General features: G+C 22.8%; 1 protein-coding gene across 5 annotated transcripts; it reads left to right on the plus strand.

Annotated features, from left to right (window-relative positions):
• Window positions 1–785: 785 nt before the first annotated feature.
• LOC149509994 (N-terminal acetyltransferase A complex auxiliary subunit NAA15-like) lies at window positions 786–18,707 on the plus strand. Of its 5 annotated transcripts, none has more exons than XM_089757611.1 (9): window positions 786–1,025; window positions 2,063–2,141; window positions 2,803–2,885; window positions 2,975–3,121; window positions 4,538–4,559; window positions 5,383–5,488; window positions 6,457–6,528; window positions 6,630–6,745; window positions 18,257–18,707. In XM_089757611.1, the coding sequence occupies exons 1-6, from the start codon at window positions 975–977 to the stop codon at window positions 5,427–5,429; spliced, it is 429 nt and encodes a 142-aa protein (XP_089613737.1). In that variant the 5' UTR covers window positions 786–974; the 3' UTR covers window positions 5,430–5,488; window positions 6,457–6,528; window positions 6,630–6,745; window positions 18,257–18,707. The 5 variants fall into 5 exon arrangements, with proteins under 5 accessions (XP_089613737.1, XP_089613738.1, XP_089613736.1 ...); XM_089757612.1 differs by lacking the exon at window positions 18,257–18,707 and adding an exon at window positions 8,470–8,739; XM_089757610.1 differs by lacking the exon at window positions 18,257–18,707 and having other exon boundaries at window positions 6,630–8,739.
• The last annotated feature ends 365 nt before the right edge of the window (window positions 18,708–19,072 follow it).

Genomic DNA, 19,072 nt, shown 5'->3' on the forward strand with positions numbered 1-19,072 from the left:
TAAATAAAAAAATTTGGATACTTAAAATTAACATATATCCTATCTGTTGTCATTCATAAAATTCGTAACACAATTTATAAAGTAGGCTTCCCTGCTAGTTTCAAACCGAAAAAAAACATGTTCTATTTCTTCCTTTGGAATAATCATAAGAATTAAAATATTTTTGTGATCTTTGATTTAACATGTAATGCAAAGATAATATGATTATTTAAAATGGTAAATTTTGGTATTCACTTTATTTTTGTTTAACTATTAGTTGAAGTGAAAGTTTTCTCCAATTGTTCCTTATTAGTTTGTACTCTGAAAACAGCTTGCTTGCATGATATCAAAACATCAAATATATTTTATTAGTGATTGAGGTTGTCTTAGTATGTTGGATTCAAAGACAAGTCAAAGTGACATTTTTAATTGATATCTGATACTAGCATAGATGATTAGAAAATGATTGAGCCTACGAAAAAAGACAAGGAGAGAATTATAAAATTAAGTATTTCATAAAAATATTTATTATTTGATTTTGTAATAAAATAATTAATAATAATATTTATAAGTAAAATTTATAAAAAGTTAAAATTACATCTCAATATTTAAATGTACATATATTTTGATTAAATGTATATGTAACATATAATAATCATTTAAAATTTAAATTAACACCTATTAAACATTAAAATGATAAAAATAAATTATATTTTTATTAATTTTATATGTTAAATTATGATATCAATTAATAAAAATTTGTGAGATCCCCTTTTTAGTAAATTTTCCGTCAAACAAATGAACCAACGGCCCTTTTTAATTTTACTTTTGTTCAAGCTTCTTGTTGACCCTAGGGTTGAAGCAGCAGATAACGCCACCACTCTATTCTCTCTCTTGCAAGCCCCTAACTCTCACTTCATCATGTCTCAATCTTCTCATTTTTTTTCTCTTACGATTCTTGTTTTTCTTCTAAAATTTTCTAATTTTCTTCAACAATGGGAGCTTCGTTGCCTCCGAAGGAAGCTAACCTCTTCAAACTCATTGTCGTAAGGCTTCGATTCTCTTTTCTCTCTCATTTTTCAGTTCGTATCTACGTATTTCTAGTTGGTATTTATACTTGTATTTTGCTTTCTTATTTTTTGTTTATTCGATCGCACTTCTTTTTTCTTTTTGTTCTTTGCTTGCAAAACCCTAGCTGGATACTGGTCTGTTTGCTTGCTGAGAAAATCGGTGGATGTCAATTATAAATGGAAATTTGGACTAGATAAGCTTGTTTGTCAATTAGGTTTTTGCTTTTGGGCAATTTTTCGTATAAATTAAGTTAATTTTCTTTGTTCTGTTTAGCGATTGAAGCTTAATTAAGTTTATTGCTTTGCTTAATTTAGGTCAATGAATTCGATTTTGTTGAAAAGCAACTTTAAAAAATTGAATTTTGCTTTGACCTTTTTTTTTTTTAAAGTAAGGATGCTCGTTGTGCTTTCCTTTTGCTGATAATTCATTTGTATCATCACGGAGAAAATTAGAGAAATGAAAATAAAAGGGTTTGGTGACTCTTCCTACTTTAGTAATTTCTCTTGCATGTTGCCAACTTTTTAAAATAGGAATTTTGTTGGTTCCTAATGGGAAACAATTGTGGCATTTTGGCTTTGATGCACATAAGCATTCAAGACAATAACAAACTTTGTTAAACAATCTATTTAAGAATTTGATAAATTGACTGGGACAATTTTTAATGTAATTGTAGGCTTTGCAGGTTAAACTTGAATATTTATATATTTTAAGAACTTGTTCGTATTAGATATAGAATAGCAACATTTGGATGTTTTCCACACGCTATTGAGAGTTTTCCCCCCTTCCCTCTTATTTCTCCTAATTTATAGTGAAAACTAGAGTTTTGACGGGTGAATTCTTACTCTATTTTAACTTCTATAGTAATGGACTCTTGACACAGTTTTTTTGCCTGATTTTTATGTAATTAATTTTTATCTGTTATTATACTCTAGCGAATTCTCATAACTGAATTTTTATTGCTTTGGAGGTCCATGTGCTATTGCTAAAGCTCTTGTATATTTTATCATTGCAGAAATCATATGAAACTAAACAGTACAAGAAGGGACTGAAGGCTGCAGATGCAATACTGAAAAAGTTTCCTGACCATGGAGGTAGTTTAATTTTAAGCACTTATTTATTTATTTGTTTTTGGCTGAGAGGCACTTATTGTTTAGTGTTTATGTTTGCATGGTTCTTGTAAATGTACCTATATAAAGATGCAAGAACTCTGAAACAAAAAGAACTTTACACTTTAGAGGAAAAAGGGGCTGTCACTAGATGGTTTATGTTGTTATCAAGGTTATTGGTTTCAATAATCCTTACAAGAATGCCTCTAAGTTGACATGATTGTTTCTGTAGACTGTATGTTCCTTTCTCATGTCTTATGATTGATGTCATTTGCATTTTTGAAAGCACTAGCTGTATAGTGACTAGTCCATGATTTATGATGGTTCTAGAGATAAGTGGAACATTCTAGCAGTATCAATGTGGAGATATTCTCTATCAACTGAATATATTGCATTAATTTCGGGTATACAACTACATTTTTAACCTCTACAGTTTGAAATCTGCAATATTTGAATACCTTCTTCATCTTGGTTGGGTTTTGTGAATATTCATTAGTGTGCGGTATTGGTAGAGTGTAGTAGCGTTTTGTTTAATATATCCATCCTTTTAAATATGCAGTTTCCAAGTAATATTTTATGCTATCTGGTAACTGTTTGTTTGTTGTGTTTGTATGTTGTCATATGGGCTTATATTCATTATTGTCAGAAACATTGTCAATGAAGGGGTTAACCTTAAATTGCATGGATCGGAAAACTGAAGCTTATGAGCTTGTTCGGCTAGTTGTAAAGGTTATCTTATTTATTTTCTTTTGGTTGCTATAATGTCAAAGCAGTGTCACTTTTTCCAACATTGTTTTCATGTTTGTGTCTTAATGTAGAATGATGTAAAAAGTCATGTTTGCTGGCACGTTTATGGTCTCTATCGGTCAGATAGAGAATACAGGGAGGCTATCAAATGCTATCGCAATGCTTTGAGAATAGATCCAGACAACATTGAAATACTACGGGACTTGTCACTCTTGCAGGTATACCTTATTTACCTTCCTTCTCTATGATTTGTACATCTAGACTCAGTGTTAAATCTAAGATGTTTATCTGTTGTATGCTTAATGTTAAGTAAGAACACTCACTTGTCATGGTATTTTTCGAACATTTAAAGGAGTTTCTCTGTATAAGATTTCTTGTAAGCTTTGTGGTTTGCCTAAAAGATTTTTCAGATTCCATTGTAGAATTTGAGAATCTTAAGTATTAGGGTACTTATAGGCAAGTCAATATTGCAACTAAAATAGTTTGGTGCCAACTTTTGTGCAACTGTAAGTTTCGTGGTAGTTGGTAGGGGCAAGTTCATTGTGGTAACTTAATATAACTGGATGAAAACACCAAGATTAGCTACATAGTTAGTAGTGAAGTGAAAATAAAATTTATGAAATTTGAAGCTGTTTAGTTGCTTGACGGAATCTACTAGTAGATGGATAGAAAAGGCATAATTATATTAAGATAGTAACAAAAGAGACGAAGATATATGGCTTAAAACAGAGGAATGGAATATGGAGATAACTCCAACTAAAAGGGAGAGGCTGTATGAGACCATGAAAAAAACATCTTCTTAAACACTTAGAAAGTAGATGAGTCAGCTGGTTTTATAACTTTGAAAATTTAGATCATAGTTTTGGTAGAAACAATTTATGGCTTTAGGGGAAGGAAAAGGATATAACAGACATCATCTGATATTCTGGCAGCAGATTAATATGAGAGATGGTTCAGATTTAGTATCTTAATTGAAGGTTTTGTTTTGAGGCATACGCAAAAATAAAACATAAGTAATATAATCAGAAGCAACCAGTCTGATTTGATCCTTTCGTTCTCATTATACTGTAACAAGCAACCACCTTGAATTGATAGTTTCTGGTCTACCGCCACGGATCCTTTTTCCCTCTCATTCTACTAGTTCCTTAATGGTTGAAAGTTTTAACATGAATGACCTTTGCAATTAGAAAGTGTTTATACTTTCTGGATCAGATCTGTTTCGGTTCTTCTCTTAACTTCATCTGCACATGTGCCTTACTGCTCCAGAATAGTAACAAAAGTTGGCGTCTTTGATACTGAAATTGATGATTTTCATTTCTATTATTCTCCCTTGATGCTTTAGCGCTTGCCATATTATGGATTCTTAACTCATGATTTCAGATGATTAAGTCATTTGTTGGCATTAACTTATTTGTGCCCCCCCCCCCCCCCCCCGCCCCCTCTTTTATTTATGGTTTATATGCCTTGAAAAGTTAAAGGAAAAAGTATGAAGATGATGAGCATTTGTCTTTCTACTAAGATATGAAGTTTGAGAGAAATTTTTTGGATTTGATCGTGGTTTTGTATTTTCTCATTGTCATGTTTCAGGTTATTTCAGAAATTATTACATTTATGTTTTATCTTTTGCATTGCAGGCACAAATGCGAGATTTGACAGGTTTGTTGATACAAGACAACAACTTTTGCATTTGAAACCAAATCATTGCATGAACTGGATTGGCTTTGCTGTAGCCCACCATTTAAACTCAAAGTACTTGTCCTTTATTTTTTTCTTAAAAAAATTTGTTCCAATTCTTATGTTAACTTTCACCAATTTCTGTTGACTTTTATTTTGTGAAACATGTTTTAGAGTGTTGTTATTGTTATGTATACTTGAAGGTCCAAATTGAAGGGCCTTTTGGTATTGAAAGTTGAAATATTTGTTGATATAATGAAAGCCTTTCTTTAAATTAAATGCTTAATCAGGACTTAATGTTTCTAATTATATGATCAAATGGGTGCTAACATGGATGAAATTACTGTTGATTTTTAACACGTGGTTAATATTGTTTGTATGACTTCAACTAAACATCCAATAAGATATCAAACTTCTTTTATGACAATATATGGTGGGTGTAGAATGTGTTAAAGATGTTACTAATATGTACAGATAGGTGGGTAGATAGATAGGTACCCTACTATTCTAAGCTGGTTGCACTTGCATTTATGAAATTTGGTTGCCAATTAGCCTTTTACAAACAATGCCTAGTTAACTGCAGAGTTCTGTTGTTTTTGCTATAGTTTTATATGGAGACAATGATGATGCCATATTTTCATTTGGCTTTATATATGAATGAATTGAAGTTGTTGGCACAACAGTTATGAGAGTTTTTCCTTTTCTGTCCCTGTCTTAGCCAAGTAGTTCTAAGTGAATGAAGTCTTATTAATTTCATTCATCCTTTAGGTATTTATGCTGTATTCCTTTTTTTGGTTGATATTAGTGGTGCAAAAGCAATTGAAATTTTGGAAGCATTTGAAGGGACATTAGAAGATGATTATCCACCAGATAATGAACGTTGTGAGCATGGTGAAATGCTTTTATATTAGGTATTGGTTATGTACTTCAACTCTTTTTTTTTGCATGCATATGTATGTGGGATGTGGCTGTAATTTCACATGAGTTGACTTCATTATACAGACATTCAAAATTTTCGAATTTATACTAACGTATAATGGGAGTGACTGATTTGGTGTCACTTGTTAACCAGATGCCAACACAGTTAGTGAAATTATCCATAAATCAAATAAAGTAATTAAATATAAGAAAATTAAAGATTTTTAATGCCTTTACCTTCTTTATAAATGTGGTCCCATTTTTGAATTAATTCTAATTTTTTTCACATGCAATTAGAAAACCTACCCATTTCTTCTTAACTTCTTTTTTCCTTCTGCTTATTTTATTGCCAAAATCTCGTCTACTTTCATGTACATGTTACACCCATTCTTTCTACTTGTGAAGTATGGCTTTTCATGATTCTGTGTGTATGGCTGATAAGTTAAATTAAATCATCTCCAAGTTTACTTTAATCTGAGATGGAGGACTAACTAGTGGCCTATAGTGGTATTTGGCATCTATAAGATATTTAATTCTTGATGTATTCATGTTAGAGAGAAATATGGCTTGTTCACTAATTGTTGGGCCTTCTACAAGTAATCATATCTGTGGTGTTTGTACTTAGCAGCTCTGAATCTTAATAATTGCTAATCTCCAATTATATGTTCTGTGGAACCATTTCGGAATTTTTGTTTCTGACATCTTAATAAATTAGTCTATCTTTCTTTTTGACTACTCTTTTTTGGTTTAACACCATTAACATGATTCGAAAACAGCTTAACCAATTGGACAAGTACCTACAAGCCTTAGCCCTTGCAGTAGCATTTATTTCTTTAATAATATATTGGCATAGAAATATGCATAACTACATTCATTATGCATAATTGATGCTGTACATCTAGACTAGTGGTGCCCCCTGCTGCTTTTCTGATGTTTATGAGGGTATGGTATTTTTCTCCAGATCTCTTTGCTAGAGGAATCTGGGTTTCTTGAGAGAGCACTTGAGGAATTGTATAAGAAAGAGCCAAAAATAGTAAGTGTCAAATGTATAATGCCTGAATACTTTTAACATTAAAAATTTTGTAAGTTTTGAATTTTTGGACATTAAAATTCTAACCAATTCTATTATTCTAGGTTGATAAATTGACTTACAAAGAACAAAAGGTTTCTCTCCTGGTGAAACTTGGATGCCTAGAAGAAGGTGCCAATATTTACAAGGCTTTACTTTCCATGAACCCTGACAATTACAGGTGAGTCTTATGCATTTGGTACTCTTTTGAAACACCTAGTTAAGCTCATTAATAAATCTTTCATAGCAAAGAATATTAGTCAACTCTTTCCTTTTATATAGCACTTCTTGAAGTTATAATTGACTTCTTTTTCTCAAAGCCGTGGTGTATTATTATTGTAGGAAATGAAGAATAATTAATATTCTGAATAGTTTGTGTGTTTAAATATATTTTTTTTGGGCTAATAGGTTTTTCAATTCTTCTTGTAGTAACACCCAAATTCCTTTACCTATGTTAGAACTTTATGAAGGGTTAAAAGAATGGTAGAAATAGTCATTATTTTTTATGTTCTATTTTCATTGGTGCTTTAAGCTTGAAACTAATCAGTGTGTATCCCTTATGTCACAAATTCAATCGTTTTTTAGTTTTAAATTTTGTTTCTTTAAGCTTTTGCTTATACTTGTGCATGTTACATTTACATCATGGTATCTTTAGATAAAATGAGGTTATTTTTATTTTTTTCATTCTTGGGATTGTTTTATATCTCTCTGTCCTGTCAAGCCCTTTGTTTAGCTCTTTTAGTAAAAAGAAGCATTATGCACCACCTCATATATAAATATAATTAAAAAGCAGCAAAGCAACTATGAGCAGAACTGTAATTCTATACTACTATATGTGTCAACAGTCTCTTGGGTGCTTTCTCAGATTGGGAAATGAGGAAAATTCTTTTACAGAACTGTTAAATTATGTCTCTTCACTCCGTATATGCCTATATATCGGTGCAATTTATTGCTATTGATGAAGTTGTTTGAGAATGCATTAGGAGAATGTTACTACAAAAGAAATTCGTGGGTTGTGGTTTCTTCGTTCATGAGTGTGCCTAGTTGTCATCTGTTTGTGTCTTTGAAGCTATATGGGCTATGTGCTCCAAGCATACCTTGCAGGATAGAAGGAATTAAAGTTTCAAAATTTCTATGTCTGTGTGTTTGTTGGTTTTATTCTGCAAGTTGGCTTCTAGATTTCATTCCCATAGCTTCTGGTTAATGTCTAATTTTTTGTTGTAGTGCTTTTGACTTGCTGGAGTTTAATCTGAACTTCAATTAATATTTGATCTCTTATGCTTTAACATTCCATTTAAATTTTAGTTTTATCTTTTGTGTACAGATTGTAGTTTTGTAAACTTTTCTTAATTGTGGTTGCATTTAGTAGTCTATACGGAAATTAGTTGATCGTGTACTCTGAACACGATTTGCTAGAGAGAGGAATTAGAGATTGTATAGCAGTGTACTCCAAATTTGTATGGTTGAGTTTTTTATTTTTTATTTTTTTATTTTGCTAGTTCAACTCTGTTGCATGACAAATTGTAATCTTAGGTTTAATTTCAAAAACTTAATCCAGCCTAGCACTGAAGATGAGTGCTTACAATGAAGAGTACCTCTTTCTTCTTGTGTTGTGTTTTGATTCTTCTTGTTTTGCTGATTTCACTTTATTTTGTTGCATGACGGATTACTTTCTTAAGATTAATTTCATAAATTTAAATCTAGTTAAGCACTGAGATGGAAGATTGCCTCTTTCTTATTGGATTCTTTGAAAATCTATGATCTTGCATAGAATTTTTGTTGTATTGTATGGTAACTTTCGATGATAACTGTACTTGTTCTAGTACATTTCAGATCATGAAGAGTTTGATTAAAGTTGCTAAAATTCTATGTTTCTGATTATAATATAGACTTTTTTTTCTTAAGGAACACTGTTATTATTGGAAGCACCCTGACTTATGATGTGGTTGGTGGCTGTTGTTTTTTAACGTTGGTATATAATTGTTGTATATTTATGTTGAGATGCAAACTACCTCTTATCTTTGGCCTTTATTATAGTCTTTTCTTGTTAAGGTTTTGTTGCTTTGGTTTTAATTTCTCTTTAGGTTCTTAAAGGCCTTCTACTTTCGTATCTTTGGGGTTTCAAGTTAAAACATTTATAATGTTTGATTTGTGAGCAATGGATGTGATTAGGTTTATTTTGCAGGCAGTCTTTGCCTTGAATCTTTTTGCTTTAGGATTAGTTCATTATGGTCTTAAATCATGAAGTTCAAGTTTGATTCTTTATTTCTAAAATAGCATTGTTCGCTATATATGTGGCATGTTGCTTGTGTTTAACTTAAATGCAGATCACCCTATTATTAAACTTTATTGAATGGGATTTTGACTTCATTAAAAATGGAAGGTGTTATGTGTATGTATACTAATTAGATATCTAATTAAGATCTTGTATTTTATCTTGAAATTTATTTTTATTTATCGTGTATTTTATCTAATTAACAAAATTATATTGTATAATATTTATCTTTTATTTAATACAATTTGGATTATTTTATTTATTACTTATTATTTATTTTATTTATTATTTATTATTTTTCTATCTTTTTTTCTTTTCTTTTTTTATTTTATCATTGTTGGTTATTATCTGTTGCATTTTTATAAATTTTCATTAACTTTTTTTCATTTTTTATTTTTTTCTTGCTTTTTCTTATATCTTTTTGTTCACACTTTTTTTTATTTCTTCTTTACAATTTTAAAATCTCAGATTTTTTTTTTGTGCACTTCCTTTCGTTTTTATTTATATTTTCTATTGACTTTTATTTTATTTTTTATATCTTTTTTTCTATATTTATTATATTTTTTCTATATTCTAAACTAAAATTTTTTTTTATTTTATATTTGAAATTTTTATTCATTTTGTCTTTTTATATATTTTTTATTTTCTTACTTTTTTATTTTTTGTTTTTGTTTATTTTTAATTGTTATTTTTTTAGTATTTTATTTTATTTTTTCTTTTATATTAATATTTTCTCTTAATTTATTTTTCTTTTATTTTTTATTTATATTTTAAAAAAATTGTATAAACTTCAAAAATTTTTTATTTTATTTTCTTATTGTCTTTTTTTTTGCTATTTTTTGTTCTATTTTATAATTTTTCAATTTCTTTTTTCCTTAAAATTTTTTTTTCTTTTTTCTTATTTTTTTCATATGCTTTTATTTTTTATTTGTTTTAATTTTTTCGTTGTTTTAAAATTTTTTATTTTTTTATTTCAAATCTTTTGTCTTTTCATTTTTATTCTTTTTCTTGCTTTTCTAATTTTTTTTGCAAATTTTTTTATTTATTATTTGTGTTTTTAAATTCTCATATTTTTTTTTTTTTTGCATTTTCTTCTTTGGTTTTCATTTTTATTTTGCATTAACTTTTCTCTTTTTTAGTTTTCTGTCTTTGATTTTTTATATTGTTTTCTTATTATTTCTTATATTTTTTCATTTTTTTTGTATTTTTTAAACTATTTTTTTTTTCATTTTGTCATTCCTTTTCATTTTTCAAATTGTTATTCAATTTGTCTTTTTGTCTTTATTATTTTTGATTTTCTTACTTTTTATATTTTTTATTATATTTTATATTTTTTCTTCTCTTATTGGTATTGATTTTTTTCTTTTTTTGTACTCTATTTATCTTTTTTCTTTTGCTTTAATATTTTTTCTTATTTTATTTTTATTTTGGTTTATTTTTTATTTCTTTTTTTATTTATATTTTCATAAATTTTTATAATGTTTTGGATTTTTTTTCTTTTTTTTAATTTATAATTGTTGGTTATTTTCTATTGCATTTTTGTAATTTTTCATTAACTTTTTTTCCTTTTAATTTTTTTTCTTTTTCTTTACATATTTTTTCATGTGCTTTCATAATTTTTTTGTTTGCACTTTTTTCTTTGTTTTAAAATTTTTTATAAACTTTTTTTTCTTTTTGTTCTATAAACTAAATTTTTTTCCTATTTTGTCATTTTTTCTTCATTTTTGAAATATTTTTTACTTTTTGTATTTTTTTTAATTTTTTCTTTTGACTCGTTAGTTTTTCATTTCCTTTCTTATTTTTTCTATTTTGTGCTTTTGTTTATTTTTAATTTTTCCCTTTTTTTAGTACTTATTTTATCTTTTTCTTTTTGTTTTAATATTTTTTAATTTTATTTTCCTTTTATTTTTTATTTTTGTTATTTTTGTTTTTTTACAAAATTTTATAATTTTATGGATATTAAAATATTGTTGATAAGATTTTAACTTCATTAGAAATAGAAGGTGTTATGTGTATGTATACTAATTAGATATCTAATTAACATCTTGTATTGTATCTTGAAAATTGTTTTTATTTATTGTGTAATTTATCTAATTAACAAAATTATCTTTTATAATATTTAATACCATTTGAATTATTTTGTTTATTACTTATTATTTTATTTATTATATTGGATTGTATAATATTTATCTTTTATTTAATACAATTTGTTGAGAGATAATAATTTTCTTTGTTATTTTCTTTTGGAATTTTATTGGCTTATATATAATAACACTAGTTTGGAATTGTTATATCTATCATTATTTACTTCATGCATTTATATTTTTACATTTTTAACGATTTAAAAATTTTAAATTTTAAATTTAAATCAATAAATTCAAATCAAAATATTTTGCATCTAAACTTTCAAATTCAAATTAAGTTTTAAAACATAAATTAAAGATTGAACTTTGTAGAATTTTTTTATTTCTTTATTTATTTCTTTTTTTTAGCTTTTTGTTTTTTTACATTTTATACATTTTCTTAATTTTTCATTTATTATTATTTTGTTATTTAGTATATTTTTCTTTTTTTTTTTACAAAATACTTGTTCTTGTTTTCATTATATTATTCTTTCACTACATATTTTATGTTTTACTTTGATTTTTTTGTTGCTTCAATTTAATTGGTCATTTATATTATATTTTATTAATTTTTTTCTTTTTTTTTGTACTTTTTGTATTTTTGTACTTTTTATCTTTTTTTTTTATTTTTTCTTAAGGTTTTTCTTCCTTTTTTTTTTGGGTTTTTTTGGCATTTCCTTTTAATTTGTGTTTTTTTTCACATTTCCTTTTGTTTTTATTTTTTATTTTGTATTAACATTTTTTTAAAAAAATTTTATCTTTGATTTTTTATATCTTTATTTCTTATTATTTGTTATATTTTTTATTTTTTGTTTGTATTTTATAAACTAAAATTTTTTCTATTGTCATTTTTTTCATTTTTATTAGTTTTTGTATTTTTTTAATTTTTTTGACTCATTTTTTCATTTACTTACTTTTTAATTTTTCTCTTTTTAATACTTATTTTATCTTTTTCCTTTTGCTTTAATACTCTTATTTTATTTTATTTTTTTATTTTTTAGTGTTAATTATTGTTATTTTTTATAAAAATTTTATAATGTTATGGATATTTGCTTTCTTTTTTAATCTTTTCTTCTTTTGTTTTGTCTCATTTTTGTTGTCATTTTTTTTTATTTTTTTGCTATTATCTATTTTATTTTTATAATTTTTCATTAATTCTTTTTTTCTTTTTCTTTTAACTTATTTGTTCGTTTACTTTCATTTTTTTTTTTTTTTGCTTTTTCTTATATCTTTTTGTTCACTTTTTTTTTTATTTCTTCTTTACAATTTGAAAATCTCATATTTCTTTTTTTGTGCACTTTTTTTTGTTTTTATTTATATTTTGTATTGACTTTTATTTTATTTTGTCTTTGATTTTCTATTTCTTATTTTCTACCTTTGTTAATTTTTTTAATTTTTCTTTGTATATTCTAAACTAAAAGTTTTTTCTATTTTCTATTTGAAATTTTTATTCATTTTATCTTTTTATATATTTTTTATCCTCTAATTTTTTATTTTCTTACTTTTATATTTTTTGTTTTTGTTTATTTTTATTTTTTTAGTATTTTATGTTGTTTTATGTTTTTGTTATATTAATATTTTCTGTTAATTTATTTTTTATTTTTTATTTTATTTATATTTTAAAATTTTTTTATAAAGTTTAAAAAATTTTTATTATGTTTTGAATCTTTTTTATTTTATCATTTTCTTATTTTTTGTCTTTTTTTTGTTTTGCTATTTTTTGTTCTATTTTATAATTTTTCAATAACTTTTTTCTTTCAAAATTTTCTTTCTTTTTGTTTTTTTTTTTTCATATGCTTTCATTTTTTATATTCTTTTTTTCTTTTTTTTTATTTCAAATATTGTCTATTCATTTTTATTCTTTTCTTAATTTTTTCACAAATTTCTTTTTATTTCTTATTTGTGTTTTTAAATTCTTATACTTTTTTTGTTGCATTTTCTTTGGTTTTCATTTTTATTTTGCATTAATTTTTCTTTCTTTAATTTTGTCTTTGATTTCATATATTTTCTTATTATTTCTTATATGTTTTCAATTTTTTGTATTTTTAAAATATTTTTTCTATTTTGTCATTTCCTTTCATTTTTGAAATTTTTATTCAAATTGTCTTTTTTTATTTTTTATTTTTGATTCGTTTTTTATTTTCTTACTTTATTGTATTTATTGTATTTTATTTTCTTTAATTTTTATATTTATTGTATTTTTGTTTATTTTTTCTTTTCTTATTGGTATTGATTTTTTTTCTTTTTTTGTACTTTATTTATCTTTTTTGTTTTGCTTTAGTATTTTTTTGTTATTTTATTTTTATTTTGGTTTATTTTTTGTTTCTTTCTTTATTTATATTTTCATAAATTTTTATAATGTTTTGGATTTTTTTATTTGTTTATCTTTTTATCTTTTTTTTTTTTATTTATCGATGTTGGTTATTTTCTGTTGTATTTTTATAATTGTTCATTAACTTTTTTTCCTTTTAAATTGTTTTTTTTTTACTTATTTTTTCTGGTGATTTTGATATATTTTTTTTTGTTTTCACATTCTTCTTTGTTTTAAAATTTTCTATAAAACCTTTTTTCTTTTTGTTTTATTTTATATTTTTACCTTTTCAGTTTTTATTTTTTCTTGTTCTTCTAATTTTTTTCACAAAATTCTTTTTATTTCTTGTTTACATTTTTTTTTTACACCTGTTTTGTTTTTATTTTGTATTAACTTTTTCCCTTTGTTAATTTTTTCATCTTTAATTTTTTTTATTTTTTTCTTATTACATTTTTTTTGCTTGTATTTTTTAAATTAAATTTTTTTCTACTTTGTCATCCCTTTTAATTTTTTATCTTCGATTTTTTATATCTTTTTATCTTTTTATTTGTTATATTTTTTTATTTTTTGTTTGTATTTAATAAACTAAATTTTTTTTTATTGTCATTTTTTCTTCATTTTTGAAATTTTTATTCGTTTTTATACTTTTCTAATTTTTTCTCTTTTTTAGTGCTTATTTTATCTTTTTCCTTTTGCTTTAATATTTTCTCTTTTTTTTTTCTTTTTTTTTTATTTTTTATTTTTGTTATTTTTGTTTTTTTATAAAAATTTTATAATGTTATGGACATTAAAACATTGTTGAATGAGACTTTGACTTCATTAGAAATGGAAGGGGTTATGTACATTTATATTAATTAGATAATTAAGTTCTTGTATTTTATCTTGAAATTTATTTTTATTTATCGTGTAATTTATCTAATTAACAAAATTATATTGTATAATATTTATCTTTTATTTAATACAATTTGTTAAGAGATAATAATTATCTTTGTTATTTTCTTTTGAAATTTAATTGGCTTATATATAATAACACTAGTTTGAAATTGTTATATCTATCACTATTTACTTCATGTATCTATATTTTTAATTTTTTAACAATTTAAAAATTAAAAATTTTAAATTTAAATCAATAAATTCAAATCAAAATATTTTGCATCTAAACTTTCAAATTCAAATTAAGTTTTAAAACATAAATTAAAGATTAAACTTTGTATAATTTTTTTTACTTCTTTATTTACTTTCTTCTTCTTTTTGTTCTTTTTTTCACTTTCTATGCATTTTCTTAATTTTTCATTTATTATTTAGTATATTTTTCTTTTTTTTATTTTCATTCTTTTTTTTTTTTTTTTACAAAATATTTTCTTTCTTGTTTTCATTCTATTACTATTTCATTACATATTTTCTTTTTACTTTGATATTTTTCATTACTTTAATCTAATTGGTCATTTACATTATTTTTTATTAATTCTTTTTTGTACTATTTACTTTCTATCTTAATTTTTTTCATTTTTTATTTTTTCTTAAGGTTTTTCTTCTTTATTTTTTTTGGTTTTTTTTTTTGCATTTCTTTCTAATTTGTGTTTTTTTTCCACACTTCCTTATTTTGTTTTTATTTTTTATTGTTTTAACTTTTTCTTCTTTTAATTTGTATTTTATAAACTAAATTTTTTTCTATTTTGTCATTTTTATTAGTTTTTGTATTTTTTTTAATTTTTTGACTCATTTTTTCATCTCTTTTATTTTTTTATTGTGTTTTTTTCTTTTTTTTATTACTTATTTTATCTTTTTCTTTTTGCTTTAATACTTTCTTTTATTTTCTTTTTCCTTTTATTTTTATTGTTAATTTTTGTTATTTTTTATAAAAATTTTAAACTGTTATGGATATTTATTTTATTTCTTAATCTTTTTTTCTTTTGGTTTGTCTCATTTTTGTTGTCATTTTTTTGGTATTTTCTATTCTATTTTTATAATTCTTCAGTAATTCTTTTTTTTATAATTTTTTCTTTTTCTTTTATCTTATTTGTTCATTTGCTTTTATTTTTTTTGTTTTAATTTTTTTATATACTTTGTATTTTCATTTTTCTTATTTTTTCTTGCTTTTTCTTATATCTTTTTGTTCACTTTTTTTTATTTTTTCTTTACAATTTCAAAATCTCAAGCTTTCTTTTTTTGTGTACTTCATTTTGTTTTTATTTATATTTTGTATTGACTTATTTTATATTTTATCTTTGATTTTTTGTCTTTTTTTATATTTGTTTTTTTTTTCTTTGTATATTCTAATCTACAAGTTTTTTCTATTTTCTATTTGAAATTTTTCTTCCTTTTGTCTTTTTATATTTTTTTGATTTGCTAATTTTTGATTTTCTTTCTTTTTGATTTTTTGTTTTTGTTTATTTTATTTTTTCTTAATTTATTTTTTATTTATATTTTGAAAATTTTTATAAAGTTAAAAAAATTTTATTTTTATTTTTTTAATCTTTTTTATTTTTTCATTTTCTTATTTTGCCTTTTTTTTACTATTTTATAATTTTTCAAAAACTTTTTCCTTCAAAATTTTCTTTGTTTTTGCTTTTTTTTCTTACATGCTTTCATTTTTATTTGTTTTCATTATTTCATTGTTTTAATATTTTTTACTTTTTTTCTTTTTTATTTCAAATCTTGTCTTTTCATTTTTATTTAATTTTTGTTTTTCTTATTTTTTTCACAAATTTCTTTTTATTTTTTATTTGAGTTTTTAAATTCTCGTACTTTTTTTTTTTTCATTTTCTCCTTTGGTTTTCATTTTAATTTTACAATAACTTTTCTTTTTTTTAATTTTGTCTTTCACATTTTATATTGTTTTCTTGTTATATTTTATATGTTTTTCAATTTTTTGTATTTTTTAAACTAATTATTTTTCATTTTGTCATTTCTTTTCATTTTTGAAAATTTTATTCAAATTTTTTATTTTTGATTCATTATTTTTGATTTTGTTACTTTTTGTATTTTTGTTGTATTTTTGTATTTTTTGTACTTTGTTTATCTTTTTTGTTTTACTTTAATATTTTTCTTTTTTATTTCTTGCTTTATTTAAATTTTCAAAAATTTTTAGAATGTTTTGGATTTTTTTATTTTTCTATTTGTTTCTTTTCTTTTTTTATTTTATCATTGTTGGTTATTTTTTGTTGCATTTTTATGAATTTTCATTAATTTTTTTTTATTTTTATTTTTTATAATTTTAAAACCTCAGACTTTCTTTTTTTTTGTGCATTTTCTTTTGTTTTTATTTATATTTTTTATTAACTTTTATTTTATTTTTTATCTTTGATTTTTTATATCTTTTTCCTATATTTGTTTTTTTTTTGTTTTTCTTTGTATATTCTAAACTAAAAGTTTTTTCTATTTTCTATTTGAAATTTTTATTCATTGTTTTTTTACTTTTTTTTTTATTTTCTTGCTTTTTGATTTTTTTCTTTTATATTAATATTTTCTCTTAATTTATTTTTTCATAAATTTTTTATTTATATTTTAAAAAATTTTTGTAAAGTTCAAAATTTTTTATTTTTATTTTTTCATTTTCTTAATTTTTTGTCTTTTTTTTGCTTTTTTTTTTTTTTCATATGCTTTCATTTTTATTTGTTTTCATTTTTTATATTTCTTTTTTTTTATTCCAAATCGTCTTTTCATTTTTATTCTTTTGTTGCTTTTCATTTTTTTTTTCACAAATTTCCTTGCATTTTTATTTGCATTTTTAAAATCTCATATTTTTTTCTTTTCATTTTTATTTTGCATTAATTTTTCTCTTTTTCAATTTTGTCTTTGATTTTTTATATTGTTTTCTTATTATGTCTTATATGTCTTTCAATTTTATGTATTCTTTAAACTAATTTTTTTTCATTTTGTCATTTCATTTTATTTTTTAAAATTTTTATTCAATTTTTGTCGTCTTTATTTTTTTTATTGTTTTATTGTTTTTTTCTTTTGCTTTATTTTTTTCTTATTTTATTTTTATTTCTTTATTTATATTTTCAAAAATTTTTATAATGTTATGAAATTTATTTTTTTATAAATTTTTATTTTTTTATTATATCGTTGTAGGCTATTTTCTATTATATTTTTATAATTTTTCATTGATTGTTTCTCCTTTCAAATTTTTCTTCTTTTTTTTACTTATTTTTTCATGTGCTTTCATATTTTTTTTGTTTGAAAATTTTTTATAAACTTTTTTCTTTTTGTTTTATTTCATATTTTTGTCCCATCATTTTTTATTTTTTTCTTGTTTTTCTCATTTTTTCTCAAATTTCTTTTTATTTCTTGTTTCCATTTTTTTCTTTTTTGCAATTCCTTATTTTGTTTTTTTTTTTTTGTATTAACTTTTTCCCTTTGTTAATTTTTTTATCTTTGTTTTTTTTTTTTATTTTATTGCTTTTGTTTTCTAAACTAAATTTTTTTCTATTTTGTCATCCCATTTCATTTTTGATCTTCTTTTAATTTTTTTATCTTTGATTTTTTATACTTTTATTTCTTATTATTTGTTATTTTTTTTATTTTTTGTTCATATTTTATAAACTATTTTTTTTCTATTTTGTCATTTTTTCTTCATTTTTGGAATTTTTATTACTTTTTGTATTTTTCTAATTTTTTCATTTCTTTTTTTATTTTTTCTATTTTGCGCTTTTGTTTATTTTTAATTTTTTTCTCTTTTTTAGTACTTATTTTTTTTTTCCTTTTACTTTAATATTTTCTCTTATTTTATTTTTCCTTTTATTTTTGTTATTTTTATAAAAATTTTATAATGTTATAGATATTAAAACATTGTTGAATGAGATTTTGACTTCTTTAGAAAATGGAAGGGGTTATGTGCATGTCAATTAATTAGATATCTAATTAAGATCTTGTATTTTATCTTGAAATTTATTTTTATTTATCATATAATTTATCTAATTAACAAAATTATCTTGTATAATATTTTATCTTTTATTTAATACAACTTGGATCAATCAGTTCTGGGCGTGAAGACCTCCAAAGGCTATTTTTTCATCATTTCAATGGGCATTTCTTCATTCCAAGCTTCCCCAATGGATAGTTTCTCAATTTCTTTATAAATTGGGCACTCCAATACACCAAGAAGCAAGAGGAATCAAGATGAATCTATTTTCTTTTTCTCAAATAATCAAGAGTTCATAGAGCTTCAAAGTCTATATCTTTGCATTCATTGTATCCAAATTATCTTTTTGTTATTCATTCATCTTTGTCTTGTCTATACCTTTGTGTACTTCAAATTAGCAGAGTTTGTCAAACACTTGAAATTTTGTATTCTGTGATTGTAAGCTTAAAGGGGAGGATAACCCTTAAGAGTGTATTGTGTTGAGTTTGTAAAGCTTGGAGAAGCTTGTTTGTAATTTTCAACACAGCATTATATTTTCATCAAAATAGCTTATTGTCTTAATCTTTATTCAACTATATTGAAATCATTATTTGAGAAGAATTTGGAGAGATTCAATTCACCTCTCTTGGATCATCATCTAACTTATAAAGCTAACAAATCTTTTATTATTTTAACATATATTAATTAATATTTTGTTTAAATTAATCTATTTATTATATTTTATTTAATTATAATTAAATAATTAATGTTATAATGATTGTTAATATTTAACTTTATAAATTAATATAAAGTTATTTCTTTATATCTTTATAAATAAAATAACAAATTATTTTAAATATTGTTAAAAATATTAATTATTAATTTCTATTTTTATTATTATAATTAATTAATTAATATTAATTAAATATTAAACGTTAATTAATATAAAAAAT

This window comes from Durio zibethinus, unplaced genomic scaffold (assembly GCF_047325235.1).
Source record: "Durio zibethinus cultivar Kanyao isolate XHJ-2024 unplaced genomic scaffold, ASM4732523v1 HiC_scaffold_83, whole genome shotgun sequence".
Lineage (NCBI taxonomy): Eukaryota > Viridiplantae > Streptophyta > Magnoliopsida > Malvales > Malvaceae > Durio > Durio zibethinus.

Coding starts and splice junctions, on each gene's coding strand:
- LOC149509994 (XM_089757611.1), top strand. CDS start 975: ATGGGAGCTTCGTTGCCTCCGAAGGAAGCTAACCTCTTCAAACTCATT. Junction 3,122..4,537: donor GGGACTTGTCACTCTTGCAG/GTATACCTTATT, acceptor TTTGCATTGCAG/GCACAAATGCGAGATTTGAC. Junction 4,560..5,382: donor ACAAATGCGAGATTTGACAG/GTTTGTTGATAC, acceptor GGTTGATATTAG/TGGTGCAAAAGCAATTGAAA.